General features: G+C 38.6%; 1 protein-coding gene and 1 non-coding gene across 2 annotated transcripts in view; both read right to left on the reverse strand.

The window, feature by feature from the left end:
- Nucleotides 1-10,059, reverse strand: part of LOC121387124 (trace amine-associated receptor 4-like) — a 30,911-nt gene extending 20,852 nt beyond the window's left edge. The window contains exons 1-2 of the mRNA XM_041518149.1: nucleotides 9,911-10,059; nucleotides 9,513-9,728 (exon numbers count right to left, since the gene is read on the reverse strand). Of these exons, the coding sequence (XP_041374083.1) occupies nucleotides 9,513-9,728; nucleotides 9,911-10,059 (365 nt within the window). The remainder of the gene's footprint in view (nucleotides 1-9,512; nucleotides 9,729-9,910) is intronic.
- Trnai-uau lies at nucleotides 4,676-4,785 on the reverse strand. Its single transcript has 2 exons — nucleotides 4,748-4,785; nucleotides 4,676-4,711 (listed from the first exon to the last, which is right to left on the reverse strand). It is a non-coding gene; the product is annotated as a tRNA-Ile (tRNA).
- Nucleotides 10,060-23,347: the final 13,288 nt, after the last annotated feature.

Genomic DNA, 23,347 nt, shown 5'->3' on the forward strand with positions numbered 1-23,347 from the left:
TGATCTTACACCTACCCACTGAGTCGTTAAAATTCGCTCTGGGTGGGAGCCGGTACCGGGCTGCCAAACCTGTACTTTATGTCCAGCCTTATGTCCGATGACTTAACCACGACACCACCGAGGCTGGTATCAGCCGTTCAAACAGACTTCGTGGGGAGATAAAAACTTTTTAAAGATATCAGATTGGCTGTTACACAATGATGATCCAGATATCAAAGTCAAACCGTCCACTGAAATTAACACTAACGAAATCGATTTTTACCTATGTTTTAATTTACTATAGTATATAAGCGCAAATTGCTGTTAAAATACGTTTTTGTTGAAACAAATGTTGTGTCTGTCTGTCCGTCTGTCTCCCTTCTCTTCCTCGCTCCATTTCTCTCCATCAATGCCTGTCAATTTAAAAATAACAAAAACAAAACAAAAACAAAACCAAGCAACCAAACAAATAAACAGACCAAAACAAAACAATACACACATACACGCACGCGCGCGTGCGCGCGCGCATACACAGACACGTAAAACACACACAGATACAGACACAGACACACACAGACACCATAAACCAAAAAAAGACAACAAGAAACATAGATTTTTAATAACCATTAAATCCAAGTGTGATTAAGACTAAAACTATTTTACTATCCATTAAAAAATGAAGTCGAAGATGTGTTGATAATCGGTACCTTTATTGCTAACCTTCGCGTTGTCATGGTTTGTTTGTGCTTTTTCTTCTTCCTCTTTTGATAAACGAAAACAAAATGGACCTTTTTAATGGCAGCCATGACAATGATATAGCTGTAAAAATGTTGTTATTGAACAATTCTGAAAGCTTTCTGTACTTAAAGTGCATGTGAGTCTTAATTAACTGTAAACCATAATTATTAAGGAAGTTTTAAAGCTCATTAATTTGTGAATGCTGGAGAATGTAGAATGTAAAAAAATGTATAGTTGTTTTTGTAGCATTGTTATTCGTGCACTGTCTAATAACAAGTTCAAGAAGAAGAAAAGCCGAAATGAATGATACCATAGCTCTTATTAAACTTTGGATCTCTCTCTCTCTCTCTCTCTCTCTCTCTCTCTCTCTCTCTCTCTCTCTCTCTCTCTCTCTCTCTCTCTCTCTCTCTCTCTCTCTCTCTCTCTCTCGTTCGGTCGTTCGCTCTAAATGTCTCCTATCTCTATCTTTCTCTCTCTGTGTCTCTGTCTGTCTGTCTGTCTGTCTGGGGTGCACTGGCTGGAACGAAAAATAGCCCAATGGGCACGCCGATGAAGGTCGACCTAAGTACTTTTAAACCACAAGTAAACATCGATCGACTTTGTTTTTTCTGCGCATGCTGAATGCACACTCGTCTTATTATCTCAAGCACTTCACTTATTATCTTGAGTGCGTATATTATCTCAAGCGTTTGACTGATTATCCTGAGTGCTCAGCTTATTATATTAAACTCTTGACTTATTATCTTGAGTGTTCGATTTGTTATCTCAATTGTTTGACTTATTATCTCCAGTGCTGAACTTATTATCCTTAGTGTTCGACTTATTATCTCGAGTGTTCGATTTATTAGCTACAGCGCTCAGTTCATTATCTTGAGTTCTCAACTTCTGCATTAGTACTGTACAGCCAACAAGATAATTGGAAAAGAAAAATACATACATGTTGACGAGAGTTAATATGTTGTGCACTTGACATAATACATTAATAATCTGAGATAATTAGTTGAGAGCTCAAGATAGTAAGCTACATTTTCCCATTTGTAGCGTGGGATCTTTTATATGCACTTTCCCACAGACAGGAAAACAAATACCACGGCCTTTGACCAGTTGTCATACACTGGTTGGAACGGGGGGGGGGGGGGGGGGGGGGGGGGGGATCAGTTCAATGGATCCACATAGGTGATTCGATCCTGCGACGTAAGTACCTCAACCGACCTTTCAACCGACTGAGTTAAATCCTGCTCGCGTCCAGCCAAAAAGAGAATTTTCAAAAGATAAAGACATACTTGATGATGAGAGTTAAAATGTTGAGTGCTCTACATAATAAATATTTCCAGTAGCATCGAGGGATCTTTTATATGCACTTTGATGGGGTTTTCATATACCAGTCATGGCACACTGGTTGGGACGGGAAAAACTTACATAAAATGATTCACTGAGAAGGTTCGTTTCTGTAACCAAAGACCCTCAGGTGAGCACTCAGCCGACATCTAGATCCCGCTCCAATGAGATTATAAGTCGAAAGTTCGAGGTATTTAAAACGGTTTGGAAAATGTTGATTTCACAATGAAAGAGTTATTCCCATTTTGAACCCGCCCCCATGGCGCCAGTAACGGGAGACCCCCATGACCAATAATAGTGTTCTCATGGCATTAATATCATCCAGAAAGGAGAATGAGTGGTTGAGCAATCTGTGTCGTTTAAGACATCATCAAATTCTTTGAACAACACCATAATCACGCTGGTCATACGGATAAAGCAATGGCGGTTGAATAAATTACTCTGTGGTTATGGCGCCAACTGGGAAAATGCGATAGATAAGAGAAATGTTTTAATTTCCTGTAGGTTTTTTTAACTTATTATTTCAGAGTTTGCTGGTAATTTAAAACTAAATATAGTTAAACAAGAGTGTAAACGTTGGAAGTGATTCCGCTGATATTAAGTCGGCAAACAAATAAAGTCCCCCCCCCCCCCCCCCCCCCCCTTTTCTTCATTTAAAGCCAAACAATGTAATACCTATTATACGATTGAAATTAATAGTTATTTAAGAACATATACTGAAAATTACAAGGTGTTGTCTGCTCTGGAAATATACGCAATATTAATTCAAACCAAAACATTTGGGCTCATTTGGGATAAAATCTTTTTGAGGGTAGAAGTAAAATATAGTGTGGTTGCGTATTTTTCCTGATTAAAATAACTTGTGGTTAATTTAAAACGTGGGTTTTTTTTTAAATCAGAAAAAATTCTAATTTTTTCTTAGAATTATTTTAAAATATTTATGAGATACTGAATTTGCTGCTATTGTAAACTGTTTCTGACTAATTAAATATAGCCTTTTCAGCGACTATTTATATGCCCAATACATTTCGTTGTCACAGACACAACCACAAATAACGTAACTAATTAAGCAAACACCTAGTTGAAAGTGGTCCATCAAGATAAACCTTTGTTGATTTTACCTTCAAACTATAAACTCTTCTGGTAAACATTCCCAAAGGCTGATTGTAATCGATTTTGGACATGTTCTACGACACGCGGCGCTTCTAATGATTCCAACATAAACACACCCAAAACAAGATACTTGCAATTGTCACCGATACAGTTGGATCCTTCTAAAATGCGTAATTAGTAGGTAACACGTAGGACTACTTACAACTCACCATAATTGTTTTACACTGACTAATAACCACGGTCAGTGCGTTTAAATATTTCTTAAAATTATTTATCCCAAAATGTATGGACACCAAACACATCACCTTCACTTAAAAAAAACGTTGATTTATGTCGTGTATAACTAATCTTTATCTTTAAAAATATGTTTGCACTAATTGTATCTTTAGGTTTTTTTACAAGTATCTGTTATATATCAATAATTATGAACGAAACTGCAGTCAACAGTAGGAATAAATATGTTGCTATATGGATGTAATGGCTTCTCTCATTTCAAATACCAATTTTTTTATCTTGATATCAGAGATGGGGCGATTACGATTACTGATTACGATTACCCCATCTCTGATATATATATATATATATATATATATATATATATATATATATATATATATATATATATATATATATATATATTCTGTAATAACTTCCCAGAAACTCTATGAATGCACTCAGGTTAATACTTTATGGAAAGCTGTAGAAGACTGGGTTTTGTCCAAAACAGGAATTGTTGTCCACTTTGACAAAAATATTGTTATATTTGGTATTATTAACAAAACGAACGTTAATATAATTAACTGGTTAATTATTAACATTAAATATTATATATATATACTGTACAGAAATGCAATTAACTATCGCGTCCATTCAAAACGTTTTGCAAAACAAATTTGAAATGAGAAATATATTTATTTAAAAAAAAACTGCAACTATGAAAAGTTTAATAAAGAATGGACACAATGGCTCAACCTTTTTATATAGTGAAAGAAAGAGAAATCCATTACACTCAGATAACGATCTACTCAAAGGAAAAACGTTTTGTAATTGCATCTTCATATAACATTCCAACACAGGCCCGACTGCTGTTCCTGTTGTTATTATCATCAGTTTAATTCTGCTTCGTTACTCACCATCAACTTTAGGTTTTTTATCTTCTTCTTCTTGTTCTTCTTGTTCTTCTTCATATCCTTCTTTTTCTTCTTCTTCTCTCGTTCTTATCCTTTTTACAAAAAGTCCTGGACCATAAGGCGTGCATAAAAGGAAGTACTATTTTATTTTGATTTGTACCTGCATACATCAGAATAGAATGTAATGTGTGTGTGTGGGGGGGAGGGCGGGGGGACTAAGATTGTTTTTTTGTTTAACAACATCCCAATATTGCACATATATGTAGTATTGGCTATTGGATGTCAAAATTTTGGTAATTTCGGTATATTTCCGGAAACACACTTTTTTTCAAGTTAAAAACTGAGGTATAGATAAAACTGTTTTCCAAAATATAGGCTGCCCCAGGTGAGGCTCGAACTCACAACCTCCGCATATCTCTTCCTGTGATTAACACAGGGAAGGTACTGTCTATAAGTACGGCGCGCTAACCGATTGTGCCACTGGGGCGCACTGTCATTGATTCATTAATTAGTCAAACAGCCAGGACAGTACATACGACGTCCTTTGGTGTAGCCAACCATTTACTGGACACTGGTTGGTAGTTTGTGAATCGATTGGAATTTCACCATCGATCATCTGTTATAATCGATTGGAACTATCCGACCATATTTCGGTTACACAGTCGGTTACAATTATATGAACATAAGATGGATTTGAATTATAACGACCATGCGTGCATGTTCACTGCCATGGGACCCAAATCCTATAAATGGCTAATTTCACCTTTAATATCGATTTAATATCTTACTTAATGTTTATGTACACATAAACCAAAGCCTAACATATTTACATCAATATTCCATTAACTAAACTGGAGTTAAAGTTTTCTCACATAATCGATTATGGATTTTTAAAAATAATTGATCATTACATCGTTAAAGCCAAACCGATCAATTTTCGATTATAATCGATCATCGAAACATCACTACTCTGGTTGGAACGGGAGAAACCCTGGGCATGGAGTCCGATCAATTCTTAAAAACACTGCACCTGAAGCGACTTTTATTTTCAAACTGAGCTAGTTTATGTGAGGGCTTACCCTCCAAACCACACCCACCAGCTCCGCCCCCCCCCCCCCCCCCACCTCTTTCACCATCAGTCCAAACTGTAGCCCGAAATTATCTTTTGCTGAGAGTGATCATAAACGTAAAGATGTTTAGCTCTAGCACAGCAGAGTACTCGGGTTAAGTGAGGTCTTGCCCTCCTATCTATACCCACCAGCCCCCCACCCCACCGTCAGTCCAGACGACCATGTAGCCTGAAATTGTCGCAGGAGCAATGCCTCGCTAATGAATGTACTCAAGCTGAAAGGACAGCGACGAACAACATAAGAATTTAAAGACGAGAATTTGCCCAGGGTGTAGTCGAGTAAACTAAGGTTCAATAACACCTTCACAATTTCCAACAACTCCAGACCATGGTGAATGATCAGAAAAGTAAAAGTGTTTTGGAAATAACAAACATATACTATTTTTGTATGCAAATAACAAATCAGTTGACTCACTATCCCATAGACAGGATAACAGATACCACGGCCTTTGATACACCAGTCGAGATATATCCCAATGGGCCCACCGACGGGAATCGATCCCGGAAGTGGCGACAGCAGGTTTTCTCTCTCAATATCTGTGTGGTCCTTAACCATATGTCCGACGCCATATAACCGTAAATAAAATGTGTTGAGTGCGTCCAAAATAAACCATTTCCTATTGTTTGACTATATAAAGATTATTTTAGTATTTTTGGTTACTAGTATGTTATTTCTTGGTATGTTCTGTTGGATAAAGTTTGTTTTGTTTAACGACACCACTAGAGTACATTGATTTATTAATCATCGGCTATTGGATGTCAAACATTTGGTAACATAGTGTTAGAGAGGAAACCTGCTAATTTTTCCATTAGTATTAAGGGATCTTTTACATGCACCATCCTAGACAGAATAGCACATACCACGGCCTTTGATATAACAGTCGTGGTGCACTGGCTGGAACGAGAAATAGACCAATTGTCCACCAACAGAGATCGATCGTAGACTGACCACGCTCCAGGCGAGCGCTTTAGGGCTAATCCCCCCCCCCCCCCCAACTCTTTTTACCATTAGTAGCACCATCCCACAGACAGGATAGCACATACCATGGTCCACCGGCTGGAATGAGTAATAGTCCAATGGACCCGCCGACATGAATCGATCCCAGACTGACCGCCCATCAGGTAAGCGCTTTACCACTGGGTTACGCCCCGCCCCCGTTAATAAGTTGGTATGCATCATCGTGACCCTTTCACAGCTGTTTACACTGTTTTATTGATAATATGATGTTTTGTTATTTAAACGCCATTTCCCTTTGACACCCATTGGGGTGGGGTATTGTAAAATATTCAAAGGACACACATCCATCCCTAAAATGTTGACCACTACAATATTGTAATTATAAACTTGCTACAATTTTCTTATTTTTAACATAAAAAAACACAAGAATGGTATGTAAGTAAAAAGCATAGATACGATTACATACTTAAAAACACCCAATGGCTAATTTGCTAATTTGCATATTAATAAATTACTGTAAATAGTGTGTTGGGGGGGGGGGGGGGGCTCCAGGCTCCAGGTTATACACCTCATTCTTAAAACAAATTTAAACGATTACTTTAGAAAGCTATAAATGAATCAAATAAGACATATATTGAAGCTCTTAAACAATGTAGATGTTTTCATAAAACAAGGCACGGGAATAGTTCTGAAGACAGATAACTCAGTTTTATTACATAAACCAAACAGAGTTGTCTCCCTGAATAAACAAGCTTTCTCAAAACTAATGGTAAACAGAAAGAAAGAAATATTTTATTTAACGACGCACTCAACACATTTTATTTACGGTTATACGGTGTCAGACATATGGTTAAGGACCACACAGATATTGAGAGAGGAAACCCGCTGTCGCCATATCATGGGCTACTCTTTTCGATTAACAGCAAGGGATCTTTTATATGCACTATCCCACAGACAGGGTAGTTCTTGCCACGGCCTTTGATGTACCAGTCGTGGTGCACTGGCTGGAACGAGAAACAGCCCAATGGGCCCACTGACGGGGATCGATCCCACACCGACCACGCATCGAGTGGGCGCTGTACCACTGGGCTACGTCCCGCCCCAATGTTAAACAGAGCATCTTGGCCATTTCATTTCAACTTATGTTCGTGCTTATACCCAATTAACGTTCAAGCACGCTGTCCTGGGCACACACCTCAGATATGTGGACCGTCTGTCCAGGACAGTGGGTTAGTTGTTAGTTGGTTAGTGATTAGTGAGAGAGAAGAGGGTGTAGTGGTTTTACACCTATCCATTGAGCTCTGGGTAGGAACCGATACCGGGCTGCGAACCCTTTACCTACCTTGGCCATTAAAAAAAAATGAAAACAAACCATTTGAGGCGCGTGTGCTGGGGACAGGTTTCGGCGGAGGACACTCTCCTACCCGGTTAAACTATTTCTTCCCCCCCCCCCCCCCCCCCAAATATATATTCCACGGGATCATGACTCTACACCCCCCTCCCCCTCCCCCCATAAACTTCGCTCGCCAGTCTAGACCCCTCCCTGCTAAAATTGCTGCATACGTGCCCGATTTTCTCAAGGAGGTCGATAAAGTGTTCAAATAACCATATTTCTAATTCAAATTCAATAATTTGTAAAAGCGACTCTGATTAGATCTAATCAAGCTGGGGTGGTATGCATGGTATTTAGTCACAGAGTAAAATATCAACCGTCCCATAGTATCCGTATTGACCATGTTGCTTAGCACAATCACGGTGGATCTTAGTCTATATGCCGTGGTGCTTAGCACAATTACGGTGGATCTTAGGCAATATGCCGTGGTGCTTAGCACAATCACGGTGGATCTTAATCTATATGCCGTGGTGCTTAGCACAATTACGGTGGATCTTAGGCAATATGCCGTGGTGCTTAGCACAATTACGTTGGATCTTACTCTATAGGCCGTGGTGCTTAGCACAATCACGGTGGATCTTACTCTATATAGTCCTGGCTCTGGGGGGTAGTTTGCATACATTTTTCTTGTTCTATATGCCAAGGCCTTCGGAAAAAGGTTTGGGTAACACTTCCAAGTTAAGTACGTTTTCTCAGCAGAGCCCAAATACGTTTTTTTGGCTGGCCACCAAAAGGCTACAATGACGATATTAGAGTTTCGTGCAATAAATAATTATTTGACACTATTAGCCGATTCATTTTGATTTATTTCAATTGTTTGTGTGTTACTAACTATATTTTAGCATTATTCATTGCCATAAACCTGGGTTGTGGGTACAAAATTATCTTATTTTACATAATTATACTCGGAAATCGCTTTCAATTTGAAAGTAGCTCAAAGTCTATTGGTTTCTCAGTCCACCAATACTGTAAATAGAGTTCCACAAACTGGCCAAACGTTTGTTCATTAAATGCTCAGAGCAATACAGTTTTCAATTTGATACCTCGAATTGCTGGATGAAACCCATGGGGACCATTATATCTCTACTCCCTAAAATACACACTTTTATGGCATTTCGTTAAATAACCATATCTTTCGAAGTACGTCTTACATGAAGTTAATCTGTGTCTATAAATATGTTTTTGACACCAAAGAACTGTGATTTGTTGGAGTTGACTTAATTAGCAGAATTCCAAGATGGCGTCCAAAATGGCCGAATAATACTGAATTGTACATCTTCGCATACAAAAACAAAACAAAAATCCCCAAACATTTCAAGTGACTATAAAACAAGAATCAAATACACAAACTTTCCACTCCTCATCCTGCCCGTCATATCCCAGATAATAATGTTTAAAACCCCATCCAATCAAAAGTCCACGTTAATAAAGAATGATGTTCATTGACAACATCAGGCCTATACATAGTGTTTAATATAGTACCGATGAACCCATCATTATTTATCGTTGATAACTCTCCTAAATACTACTATTTAAAGATTACTACACAATGAGTACAATAGTTTCAAACATACCAAAATATTGCAGAACTTAAGTTCACCTTATTAGTTGATTACATTTTTACAGGAATTGTGTGATGTTTTCTTACACCGACAAAATTTGCAACATCTCACCTCAGCTGTCCTGCAAGTGCAAGATGACCTGGTACACTTATCACATGAGCATATGACTGACCAGTTAACCTCGAGGGTTTTCCACGATGTTGCAGGCATTAGCTGACCTTGGTCGTGCTCATAGCCATACTCTTGAGGCTTCAGTGATTCGACAGTTTCAGGGTCGAGGTGGCTCTCCAAGGCATGCATGGTGGTGTGGGCATTATAGAATGCACGCTGGATATGAGGCAGGATACCCTGGCTGGTCGGAGGCAGGCTATGGAGAGAGCTGCCTTTACTGAAGTGAAAAACCTCTGCTCGAAGTTCACAGAAATTGGTGGTATCACTTCCTCTTCTCAACACCTTAACCAAAAAGTGTTCAGCGTTGCAAACAATGGCTGTAGATAGGGCTGAATATCTTCCAAAGTTTTTGAGAAACTTTTCTGGTTCTGCTTTCAAAGCTGCCTTCTTCGTACCAACTTTGCTGGTGATGTCACACCCTGTAAGGCTGTGCAAAGCTGGCAATACTGCACAGAGCTGATGACCCAGGCGGCGGAACACAGTATGAAGGGGCACATAGCGAGTGGTATCTCCCACTCCAGCTCGTACTCACAGCTCCTCAAGGTCATGTTGCAAAAATACGGGGATGTGGTAGAGCAGGGCGACAATTACACCTGTATCATTGGAGATTAGGACACATACTTTGTCCTGCCTCAAAAGAATCCATATTGAGCTTCTTCAAATGATGATTGAAGGTGGGCAAGATCTTTTTCTTTGCCTTTGTAAACCATTTTACACTGCCAGTTCTCATCTTTTCGTGTTACCTGGCTGATTACAGTGGGGGTATTGACGAGATTCACAAGTATTTGCACAAAGATGACGATAGATTAGATTATAGGCCATACAATTTTGATGATTCTTTTTCGGTAAAGATTCAGGGTTAGGGTTAGTTTTAGGGTTAATTTGTGGGTTAAGATGAGGTTCCCTCTTTATACACGTATCAATGTAATTGGGGTAACAGGCGGACATATTTTCTATTAGCCTATGAGCTTATTCTGTAGGCCATGGTGCTTAGATCAATTGTGGTGGTTCTTCGGCTATATACCATGGTGTATACTACCAAATCAAACCCCATAGACGACAACAGTACCATATGTGGCTGAAAGTCCTATCTGCAGCGTATCAATCGACATAAACGTCACCCCACATCATGTGTCTATGACTACCCTAGTTCCTCACAAAATTTGAGTACTTTTTTTTTTACAGGTTCGCCATACATGTTTCAAGAACAAGGCTACTTGACACAGTGGTACTAGATGAAATAAAATTGCATACATTTTTTGCCCAGATGAATTGCTTTTTTTTTTCTTCTTTTTTTTACAACCAACTCATATTTTTGGTGCTCTCAGGCTATGTCATGGTGCTTAGAACAATTTTGGTGGTTCTTAGGCTACAGGCCATGATGTTTAGCTCAATTTTGGTGGTTCTTAGGCTACAGGCCATGATGTTTAGCTCAATTGTGGTGGTTCTTAGGCTACAGGCCATGATGTTTAGCTCAATTGTGGTGGTTCTTAGGCTACAGGCCATGTTTAGCTCAATTTTGGTGGTTCTTAGGCTACAGGCCATGATGTTTAGCTCAATTGTGGTGGTTCTTAGGCTACAGGCCATGATGTTTAGCTCAATTGTGGTGGTTCTTAGGCTACAGGCCATGTTTAGCTCAATTTTGGTGGTTCTTAGGCTACAGGCCATGATGTTTAGCTCAATTGTGGTGGTTCTTAGGCTACAGGCCATGATGTTTAGCTCAATTGTGGTGGTTCTTAGGCTACAGGCCATGTTTAGCTCAATTGTGGTGGTTCTTAGGCTACAGGCCATGATGTTTAGCTCAATTGTGGTGGTTCTTAGGCTACAGGCCATGATGTTTAGCTCAATTGTGGTGGTTCTTAGGCTACAGGCCATGATGTTTAGCTCAATTGTGGTGGTTCTTAGGTTATAGGTTATGTTTAGCTCAATTGTGGTGGTTCTTAGGCTACAGGCCATGATGTTTAGCTCAATTGTGGTGGTTCTTAGGCTACAGGCCATGTTTAGCTCAATTGTGGTGGTTCTTAGGCTACAGGCCATGATGTTTAGCTCAATTGTGGTGGTTCTTAGGCTACAGGCCATGATGTTTAGCTCAATTGTGGTGGTTCTTAGGCTACAGGCCATGATGTTTAGCTCAATTGTGGTGGTTCTTAGGCTACAGGCCATGTTTAGCTCAATTGTGGTGGTTCTTAGGCTACAGGCCATGTTTAGCTCAATTGTGGTGGTTCTTAGGCTACAGGCCATGATGTTTAGCTCAATTGTGGTGGTTCTTAGGCTACAGGCCATGATGTTTAGCTCAATTGTGGTGGTTCTTAGGCTACAGGCCATGTTTAGCTCAATTGTGGTGGTTCTTAGGCTACAGGCCATGTTTAGCTCAATTTTGGTGGTTCTTAGGCTACAGGCCATGTTTAGCTCAATTGTGGTGGTTCTTAGGCTACAGGCCATGATGTTTAGCTCAATTGTGGTGGTTCTTAGGTTATAGGTTATGGTGTTTAGCTCAATTGTGGTGGTTCTTAGGCTACAGGCCATGATGTTTAGCTCAATTGTGGTGGTTCTTAGGTTATAGGTTATGGTGTTTAGCTCAATTGTGGTGGTTCTTAGGCTACAGGCCATGATGTTTAGCTCAATTGTGGTGGTTCTTAGGTTATAGGTTATGGTGTTTAGCTCAATTGTGGTGGTTCTTAGGCTACAGGCCATGATGTTTAGCTCAATTGTGGTGGTTCTTAGGCTACAGGCCATGATGTTTAGCTCAATTGTGGTGGTTCTTAGGTTATAGGTTATGGTGTTTAGCTCAATTGTGGTGGTTCTTAGGCTACAGGCCATGTTTAGCTCAATTGTGGTGGTTCTTAGGCTACAGGCCATGTTTAGCTCAATTGTGGTGGTTCTTAGGCTACAGGCCATGTTTAGCTCAATTGTGGTGGTTCTTAGGCTACAGGCCATGATGTTTAGCTCAATTGTGGTGGTTCTTAGGTTATAGGTTATGGTGTTTAGCTCAATTGTGGTGGTTCTTAGGCTACAGGCCATGATGTTTAGCTCAATTGTGGTGGTTCTTAGGCTACAGGCCATGTTTAGCTCAATTGTGGTGGTTCTTAGGCTACAGGCCATGATGTTTAGCTCAATTGTGGTGGTTCTTAGGTTATAGGTTATGGTGTTTAGCTCAATTGTGGTGGTTCTTAGGCTACAGGCCATGATGTTTAGCTCAATTGTGGTGGTTCTTAGGCTACAGGCCATGATGTTTAGCTCAATTGTGGTGGTTCTTAGGCTACAGGCCATGATGTTTAGCTCAATTGTGGTGGTTCTTAGGCTACAGGCCATGATGTTTAGCTCAATTGTGGTGGTTCTTAGGCTACAGGCCATGATGTTTAGCTCAATTGTGGTGGTTCTTAGGCTACAGGCCATGATGTTTAGCTCAATTTTGGTGGTTCTTAGGCTACAGGCCATGATGTTTAGCTCAATTGTGGTGGTTCTTAGGCTACAGGCCATGATGTTTAGCTCAATTGTGGTGGTTCTTAGGCTACAGGCCATGATGTTTAGCTCAATTGTGGTGGTTCTTAGGCTACAGGCCATGATGTTTAGCTCAATTGTGGTGGTTCTTAGGCTACAGGCCATGATGTTTAGCTCAATTGTGGTGGTTCTTAGGCTACAGGCCATGATGTTTAGCTCAATTGTGGTGGTTCTTAGGCTACAGGCCATGATGTTTAGCTCAATTGTGGTGGTTCTTAGGCTACAGGCCATGATGTTTAGCTCAATTGTGGTGGTTCTTAGGCTACAGGCCATGTTTAGCTCAATTGTGGTGGTTCTTAGGCTACAGGCCATGATGTTTAGCTCAATTGTGGTGGTTCTTAGGTTATAGGTTATGGTGTTTAGCTCAATTGTGGTGGTTCTTAGGTTATAGGTTATGGTGTTTAGCTCAATTGTGGTGGTTCTTAGGTTATAGGTTATGGTGTTTAGCTCAATTGTGGTGGTTCTTAGGCTACAGGCCATGATGTTTAGCTCAATTGTGGTGGTTCTTAGGCTACAGGCCATGATGTTTAGCTCAATTGTGGTGGTTCTTAGGCTACAGGCCATGTTTAGCTCAATTGTGGTGGTTCTTAGGCTACAGGCCATGATGTTTAGCTCAATTGTGGTGGTTCTTAGGTTATAGGTTATGGTGTTTAGCTCAATTGTGGTGGTTCTTAGGTTATAGGTTATGGTGTTTAGCTCAATTGTGGTGGTTCTTAGGTTATAGGTTATGGTGTTTAGCTCAATTGTGGTGGTTCTTAGGCTACAGGCCATGATGTTTAGCTCAATTGTGGTGGTTCTTAGGCTACAGGCCATGTTTAGCTCAATTGTGGTGGTTCTTAGGCTACAGGCCATGATGTTTAGCTCAATTGTGGTGGTTCTTAGGTTATAGGTTATGGTGTTTAGCTCAATTGTGGTGGTTCTTAGGTTATAGGTTATGATGTTTAGCTCAATTTTGGTGGTTCTTAGGCTACAGGCCATGTTTAGCTCAATTGTGGTGGTTCTTAGGCTACAGGCCATGATGTTTAGCTCAATTGTGGTGGTTCTTAGGTTATAGGTTATGGTGTTTAGCTCAATTGTGGTGGTTCTTAGGCTACAGGCCATGATGTTTAGCTCAATTGTGGTGGTTCTTAGGCTACAGGCCATGATGTTTAGCTCAATTGTGGTGGTTCTTAGGCTACAGGCCATGATGTTTAGCTCAATTGTGGTGGTTCTTAGGCTACAGGCCATGATGTTTAGCTCAATTGTGGTGGTTCTTAGGCTACAGGCCATGATGTTTAGCTCAATTTTGGTGGTTCTTAGGCTACAGGCCATGATGTTTAGCTCAATTGTGGTGGTTCTTAGGCTACAGGCCATGATGTTTAGCTCAATTGTGGTGGTTCTTAGGCTACAGGCCATGATGTTTAGCTCAATTGTGGTGGTTCTTAGGTTATAGGTTATGGTGTTTAGCTCAATTGTGGTGGTTCTTAGGCTACAGGCCATGATGTTTAGCTCAATTGTGGTGGTTCTTAGGCTACAGGCCATGATGTTTAGCTCAATTGTGGTGGTTCTTAGGCTACAGGCCATGATGTTTAGCTCAATTGTGGTGGTTCTTAGGCTACAGGCCATGATGTTTAGCTCAATTGTGGTGGTTCTTAGGCTACAGGCCATGTTTAGCTCAATTGTGGTGGTTCTTAGGCTACAGGCCATGATGTTTAGCTCAATTGTGGTGGTTCTTAGGTTATAGGTTATGGTGTTTAGCTCAATTGTGGTGGTTCTTAGGTTATAGGTTATGGTGTTTAGCTCAATTGTGGTGGTTCTTAGGCTACAGGCCATGATGTTTAGCTCAATTTTGGTGGTTCTTAGGCTACAGGCCATGTTTAGCTCAATTGTGGTGGTTCTTAGGCTACAGGCCATGATGTTTAGCTCAATTGTGGTGGTTCTTAGGCTACAGGCCATGATGTTTAGCTCAATTGTGGTGGTTCTTAGGCTACAGGCCATGATGTTTAGCTCAATTGTGGTGGTTCTTAGGCTACAGGCCATGATGTTTAGCTCAATTGTGGTGGTTCTTAGGCTACAGGCCATGTTTAGCTCAATTGTGGTGGTTCTTAGGCTACAGGCCATGATGTTTAGCTCAATTGTGGTGGTTCTTAGGTTATAGGTTATGGTGTTTAGCTCAATTGTGGTGGTTCTTAGGTTATAGGTTATGGTGTTTAGCTCAATTGTGGTGGTTCTTAGGCTACAGGCCATGATGTTTAGCTCAATTTTGGTGGTTCTTAGGCTACAGGCCATGTTTAGCTCAATTGTGGTGGTTCTTAGGCTACAGGCCATGATGTTTAGCTCAATTGTGGTGGTTCTTAGGTTATAGGTTATGGTGTTTAGCTCAATTGTGGTGGTTCTTAGGCTACAGGCCATGATGTTTAGCTCAATTGTGGTGGTTCTTAGGCTACAGGCCATGATGTTTAGCTCAATTGTGGTGGTTCTTAGGCTACAGGCCATGATGTTTAGCTCAATTGTGGTGGTTCTTAGGCTACAGGCCATGATGTTTAGCTCAATTGTGGTGGTTCTTAGGTTACAGGCCATGATGTTTAGCTCAATTGTGGTGGTTCTTAGGTTATAGGTTATGGTGTTTAGCTCAATTGTGGTGGTTCTTAGGCTACAGGCCATGATGTTTAGCTCAATTGTGGTGGTTCTTAGGTTATAGGTTATGGTGTTTAGCTCAATTGTGGTGGTTCTTAGGCTACAGGCCATGATGTTTAGCTCAATTGTGGTGGTTCTTAGGCTACAGGCCATGATGTTTAGCTCAATTGTGGTGGTTCTTAGGTTACAGGCCATGATGTTTAGCTCAATTGTGGTGGTTCTTAGGTTATAGGTTATGGTGTTTAGCTCAATTGTGGTGGTTCTTAGGCTACAGGCCATGATGTTTAGCTCAATTGTGGTGGTTCTTAGGTTACAGGCCATGATGTTTAGCTCAATTGTGGTGGTTCTTAGGCTACAGGCCATGTTTAGCTCAATTGTGGTGGTTCTTAGGCTACAGGCCATGATGTTTAGCTCAATTGTGGTGGTTCTTAGGCTACAGGCCATGTTTAGCTCAATTGTGGTGGTTCTTAGGCTACAGGCCATGATGTTTAGCTCAATTGTGGTGGTTCTTAGGCTACAGGCCATGATGTTTAGCTCAATTGTGGTGGTTCTTAGGCTACAGGCCATGATGTTTAGCTCAATTGTGGTGGTTCTTAGGCTACAGGCCATGATGTTTAGCTCAATTGTGGTGGTTCTTAGGCTACAGGCCATGATGTTTAGCTCAATTGTGGTGGTTCTTAGGCTACAGGCCATGATGTTTAGCTCAATTGTGGTGGTTCTTAGGCTACAGGCCATGTTTAGCTCAATTGTGGTGGTTCTTAGGCTACAGGCCATGATGTTTAGCTCAATTGTGGTGGTTCTTAGGTTATAGGTTATGGTGTTTAGCACACCTTTGGTGGTTCTTAGTCTGTAAGCCTTAGTGCTTAGCTAGGCAAGAGACATGTCAATTTCTGAGTTGATCAATTAAGTTTTGGAGAATAAGTCGAAAAGGATGACCTAAAAACAAGACAATTTTTTTTAATGTTATGTACTCTTAACAAACACTTCCCTCCACATTAATATTAATGCAATAATCTTACTTCCACTCCCCAACGAAAAAAAAAAGAAAGAAAAAAAAGACAAAAAAACAAACAACAAATGTACGTAGTGTTATTTTATATCTATGTGGCATTAACAATAACATAACAAAAGTCACATAGTGGCAACACATCATACCCCTGGCATTCTGTATCAAGTTTCAAAATCGTGAAATAAAGACACATGTAGACAGACGTACAGCCATACAATGTAAAGAGCGATATAGATCATGCTTTGTAATCTATACTGAAAAACAACAACAGAAAAAGCAATTGTTACATTTAAAACCAGCTCTGTACAAGATAAGAATCGAAGGGGTATTTCTAACAAAGCTAAAACCATGCTGCATTTCAAATTCAGATCTCAAAAGATTCGCCCATAAAGGTTATTTTGCATTGATACGTGAAAAAAGATCAGCAAAGTACAAAAAATAATATCTGGAAATTATAGATGTACATGTTAGCAAACAAAAAGAAAAAAAGTTCTATATACCTGCGAATTTCACTATCTAAACAAATTTTTAAAAGGGGACTGGAAAAAAAGGTATAGTTAAATATATGTTTTTTGTATGAGCACCAAAACCCCCACCCACCTCAAAAGGACTGTCCTTCAAACCCAAGATCGGTGTTTTTAAACCATGTATTTTAAAGATGTCACTTATTGCTATGGCCGATGTCTATCTTCAAGAACAAAGGCCATTGTAGAAAATTGCATTCCCCCTCAAATTTCACCTCTCAAAACCATTTACCAACAAAGAATACTTGAGAAGGAAAAAAAAAGAGTGTTTTGTTTAACGACACCACTAGAGCACACCGAGTTATTAATAATTGGCTATTGGATGTCAAACATGGTCATTTTGAGTCATACAGAGGAAACCCGCTACCTTTTTCTATTAGTAGCAAGGAATCTTTTATATGCACCATCCCACACAGGATAGCACATACCACGGCCTTTGATATACCAGTTGTGGTGCACTAGCTGTGACGAGAAGTAGCCCAATGGACCCACCGACGGGGCTCGATCCCAGACTGACCGTGACTTGAGAAGAATTCGTGTTTAAGTCATTGATTCTTCTATGTGTCTACTATATTCCACTTTTGTTTAAATAAAAAAAAAAAAATTAGAGGGGGGGGGGGAGGGGGTAAAAAAAAAAAAGGATGCTTGACAACTAATCTGGGTTTTTTTGTGTGTGGCCTGAAGGCTAGAACATAAAATCACACACGCCTGTAGGCTACTTCCCCCCTCCTTGCCCCGTCTTCATTAAATATTGATATCTTCAGCTATATGGCACCGACTAACTACAAATAACACAACAATGCAAATAAAAAATATACTCTAAGGTCTGAATTTATGAAGCCGCTTTTATTTATGGTAAACGCGGGTGTGTAAGCATTGTAAATGCACGTAGTAACACTCATAAATGTAAGAATAACACAGGCTTCTCGTGTTAGAAAAAAATGAATTTCGGGAAGAAACATTTAAATTTAGTGAAAATAAAGTTAAGGACCATGCACATCTGTCAAACATTTTCAGAAACGTACAGAGTTGTGATAATTGCATGATATATTTTTTTTACCCAAAACCCCACTCTATAGACTCAAACTTGCCCACTCTGATGACTGTCCATGTGGCACATGTGCCCAAACACCGGACCACATCCTTCAGTCCTGCCCATCATACAACATTCTGAGACAAGAAACCTGGCGATATCCTGTGCACCTCAAAGAGAAACTTTGGGACCAGCGACGTCCCTTCAACAGACAGCAAACTTCCTGGTGAGAACAGGACTGGAAGTCTAAGCATGACTTTGGGGTCGCAGAAGAAGCAGAAGAAGAAGAAGAAGAATCAATTAATTATTAACAAAATAATATTTGCTGTAGCCTGAGAACTGATACAAATCGAAATCTGGTTGCAGTTGAAGGACGGCTTAAACTTTTCCTGAGAAAAAAACAGAAAGAAGCATTTTAAGAATGAGAAATTAAACATAATTTATTCTTTAATCCAATTTTCCCACTGTGGTGACTTACTGGTACAAGAATGGAGTTTGACATCAACAAACGATTCTTGCATACAGAGAACGATAACTACTTTTGCCAAAGACAATATATGGGTCAAGATAAGCAATCTTTGGGTCAAGATAAGCAATCTCTGGGTCATGATAAGCAAAACCTAGGCAAAAACAAATTCATGTAAAATCTCTTCCAAGACAATTAAGACATGGGCTAAGACCAGTACGTCAAGTGAAACCTGATCCAAGACTACCAAAACTTGGGCCAATACTAGTAAATCATGGGTCAACAGAAGCAAAACCTTGACCAAGACTACCAAAACTTGGGCCAATACTAGTAAATCATGGGTCAACAGAAGCAAAACCTTGACCAAGACTACCAAAACTTGGGCCAATACTAGTAAATCATGGGTGAACAGAAGCAAAACCTTGACCAAGACTACCAAAATTTGGGACAAGACTAGTAAATCATGGGTCAACAGAAGCAAAACTTTGACCAAGACTGGTAAATCATGGGTCAACAGAAGCAAAACCTTGACCAAGACTACCAAAACTTGGGCCAATACTAGTAAATCATGGGTGAACAGAAGCAAAACCTTGACCAAGACTACCAAAATTTGGGACAAGACTAGTAAATCATGGGTCAACAGAAGCAAAACTTTGACCAAGACTGGTAAATCATGGGTCAACAGAAGCAAAATCTGGACAAAGACTAGCAATACTTGGGTAAACAAAGGCAAACATGGGTCACAACAACAAAAACCCAGGCCAATACAGACAACCCCTGGGCCAAGACAAGTAAAAAGTTAGCCAACACATTCAGGTATTCAAAATAATTAAAAGTACACATTTCTAGCAACACAAAAAATATGTACTGCAATTGGAGGACATGTTAAAAATAAAACAGGCAAACACATCACATTTTTTCTTATAACTGTTATGCTATTGCCATACACACAAATACGTATTCTCTTATATTCATATACATGTAATATATAACATATGTACAGGTAGACAAATAACAAGCATTTTTATATATTAACCCTTTTAACATCAATTTCAAATTACTGTACTTACACGGTGAAACCTCTCAAGACCGGACCCTGTGTAAACCAGAATTCATTCAAAGCAGGACAAAACTCTAAACCAGATTCCTCTTAAAACCAGACATTTGTCTTGGTTCAAAGGGTGTCTGGTTTAGCGAGGTTTCACTGTAGTGTTTACATCGAAACGACATAATTGTTGGCACATTTAATGATGTACATATAATACGTCTCCAGCAGTTTTCATACAGGGGAACACAAAAACATTTACAAGAACTTTCTGAACTTGTTTTTTCAGAACTACATTTCTCAAATACAACATAGCGTACTACAACCTATGCACTTACCTATCCACCCCCACCCCCCACCCCCCACCAAGTCTCTGGACATTTCAAGAAATATCATTTCATTCAGGCTTTCCTCATGAAAGTCTAGTTTTAAGTAAATCATTTTCATTGACCAATCTAAAAGTTAGGACATATGAAATTAGTCATAACGAGTTATGCAAAAACCAAACAGATTACCTAAATTTGTTTTCGCATAGCCCATAAATGGCACATAGAAATTTTTAATTAAAGTTAATCTATAAATAGGAAGGAAATGTTTTATTTGACGACGCACTCAACACATTTTATTTACAGTTATATGGCATCGGACATATGGTTAAGGACCACACAGATATTGAGGGAGGAAACCCAGTCACCACTTCATGGGCTACTGTTTTCGATTAGCAGCAAGGGATCTTTTATATGCACCATCCCATAGACAAGAAAGCACATACCACGGCCTTTGATGTACCCGTTGTGGTGCATTGGCTGGAGCGAGAAATAAGTCTATAAATAAAAGTCATGTAGATCTTTTGCAGGCCTAGCTCTGGCAATCACTAAATTCGTCAATTGCGAATTTTTAAAACTGAAAAAAAAACATTTGCAATTAGGAAAAATAATTTGTCATAATTGATGTTTTGTTAAAAAAAAATCAGTGGAATTAGAACTGTTAAGTTTAACAGATAATTTGGTGAAATGTTCTGCTCACCCAGTGCTAGCTTTTTTTTAATGAGCAATCCTACAAACAGGACAGCACATACCATGGCATTTAATGTACCAGTCATGGAGCAGTCGTTGTGACATTACACTGGTGTAGGAAGTGTGTGTGTGTGTGTGGGGCATGTACCCCCACTTTTTTTTTTATATTTACACGCATTTATATATATATGTGTGTGTGCCCCCCCCCCCCCCCCCCCACCCCCCCGGCACCTTCCTACACCCGTGCATTAAAACACCTAAGTTCCTCAAGGGTGAATGATCCCATGACCTAAAGTCCATACCCTACAGGGGACGCCGTTTTTTCATATTATGAAATTTATTACAAATTATTTATTTCTGTGCCAATTGATTTGCAAATTGCACACAAAAAACTATTTTTTTTTTTTTCCAAAAACACTTACTTTTCTTCTTACGTTAAACCAAACTAAAATTAATTACACAAACCAGTTTTATAGAATGATTACACGGACTGTAGCTCATCAGGTGAGAAACTCTTTATCACTGAACTACACTGCTCCCCAATTTTACAGATGTTTTCATAAATAAACATAGGTACATCTGCTAGACTATATACATGTACACAAACAACTTAATAACAGTGTAATGACAACATTCTACAATCTAAACTTGATTTTAAAAAAAATTATTAAAAATTAACAATTAAAAATGCAGCCCCAAACAACATATATGTAAGATACGTAAGAATCCCAACACTGTGCTAGACATTAAAAGGGTTAATAGTGAATCATACAAATTATATATAATTTTAAAAAGCTTCAATCATTATGAAAGACCACGTATTACCCCTCAATGGGTCACACGATTTAGGGTAAGATTAAGCAGTTTCAGACTTTTTAGAATTCTACCAGAAAATGGCTTAAAACTTATATGTATAAAATATCATTTATTAACAAAACAAAACAAAATAATTTCTAAAATATTACTATTAAAGTTAAGATTTTCCCCCTTTCCTTACAGTACCTACATTTTTTTTAAAGAATAATTACTGGTAAATACAATAAAAATAATTGTTACCAAAATTTAACTTTTGTTTTTTAAAACGACAAGTAAAAAAACAAAGAACTATTAACAAATTTTACAACAACTTGATATGTACTAATGAAGACGATAAATATAGGGCTTAAAAACCAATCCCCAAAAATTTCAGATGACGTTTCTGATGACTAAATTTAGATTTTCAGTGATCTACACTATAAATATTCATTAAGCGACAAGTTGAATATATATATATATATATATATATATATATATATATATATACACACACAAAAAAACAACAAATTAATAATAATTTGTTTTCAAATACAAGCATGATGGGACATGAGGGGTGGGATAAATAATTTAAACAGTTGACTAGTTATGAACATAATTTCCAGAAAAAGAAGAGAAAATATTCAACTGCTCTGAAAACTTAATTACCTAAATGCACGATTCAATGAGGTTCGAACCTTTACACGATCCAACATGGATGGATGCATGCATGGATAGATGGATGGATGGATGAATAAGACAAACTGTGATAGAAAGCATTGTTCCACATGTAGCATGAATAAAATAAATATATTAAATCTATAATGTATGCCCAAGTTACAGTACAAGACGCAACAACAAAGTCGACCAGTAATCCATAGTTGATTTATTAGTCATACCCTAGTAGGTTTGGATTTTTTTTTTAAGAGAGTAGAATGGACAAAAACCTGTACCCGTGAAGTGTTTTATGGGTACACAAGTTTCATAGATGTAAGACTTACAGTTTGTGAGAAATAGACCTAATCTTAACAGTGAAATAAATACTACACTATTTCAATTAAAAATTAATATTTTAAAATTTTAAAATATTTTTTAATTAACTGAGAAGAACATACATAGACCTGTGCAACTATAAAACAAGTTTCACTGATCTATGACATAGTTTGTGAAAAATGGAGGTAAAAATTAAAACTCAACTTTTGAAGTTAACATTTACATTCAAAATGTAATATTTAAATCTACCGTATATCTTCGCCTATAAGTCGAATTTTTTTCACCAAAAAATTATTTTATAACTTGGGGGATCGACTTGTAAGAGGGTAAAAAAATTTCACCCAAAATTATTACCGTTTTGGGGATTATTTTACAAGTTTTATTGTTGAAGTTTGCCCTGTATTTATACTCAAATATGTTAATTTGACACATTTTTTTTTTTTATAACCCTTTTTTTTGACATTAGAACGGTTTTGGTTATGCAAAAAACCAGTGTACTTTCCAGAGTTATCCTCCTTACATGTATTAATATGGCGGCAAAACATGTGATTAACTGATACTTTCAGTTTTATTGTAGTGATCTGTTGTCAGTGTTTATAAATAAAGTTGTTGTCTGTGCACAAAACCATGCTGTACAGTGCCATACGGTAACAGCCAAACAGCTTTCACTATCTACTAAGGGAATATTTCGTTTTGATGCTATGTTACTTGTTTGCGATGTACAAAACGTTAAAACCGAAGTTTGTAAAATAATTTTCATTTGTTCAAATATTGTACATTATTGTTCTCATGTGCTGAAAATAAGAAATACTTCAATATTTATAAGTTGTTTTTCATGGGT

This window comes from Gigantopelta aegis, chromosome 13 (assembly GCF_016097555.1).
Source record: "Gigantopelta aegis isolate Gae_Host chromosome 13, Gae_host_genome, whole genome shotgun sequence".
In the NCBI taxonomy this organism is placed as follows: Eukaryota; Metazoa; Mollusca; class Gastropoda; order Neomphalida; family Peltospiridae; genus Gigantopelta; species Gigantopelta aegis.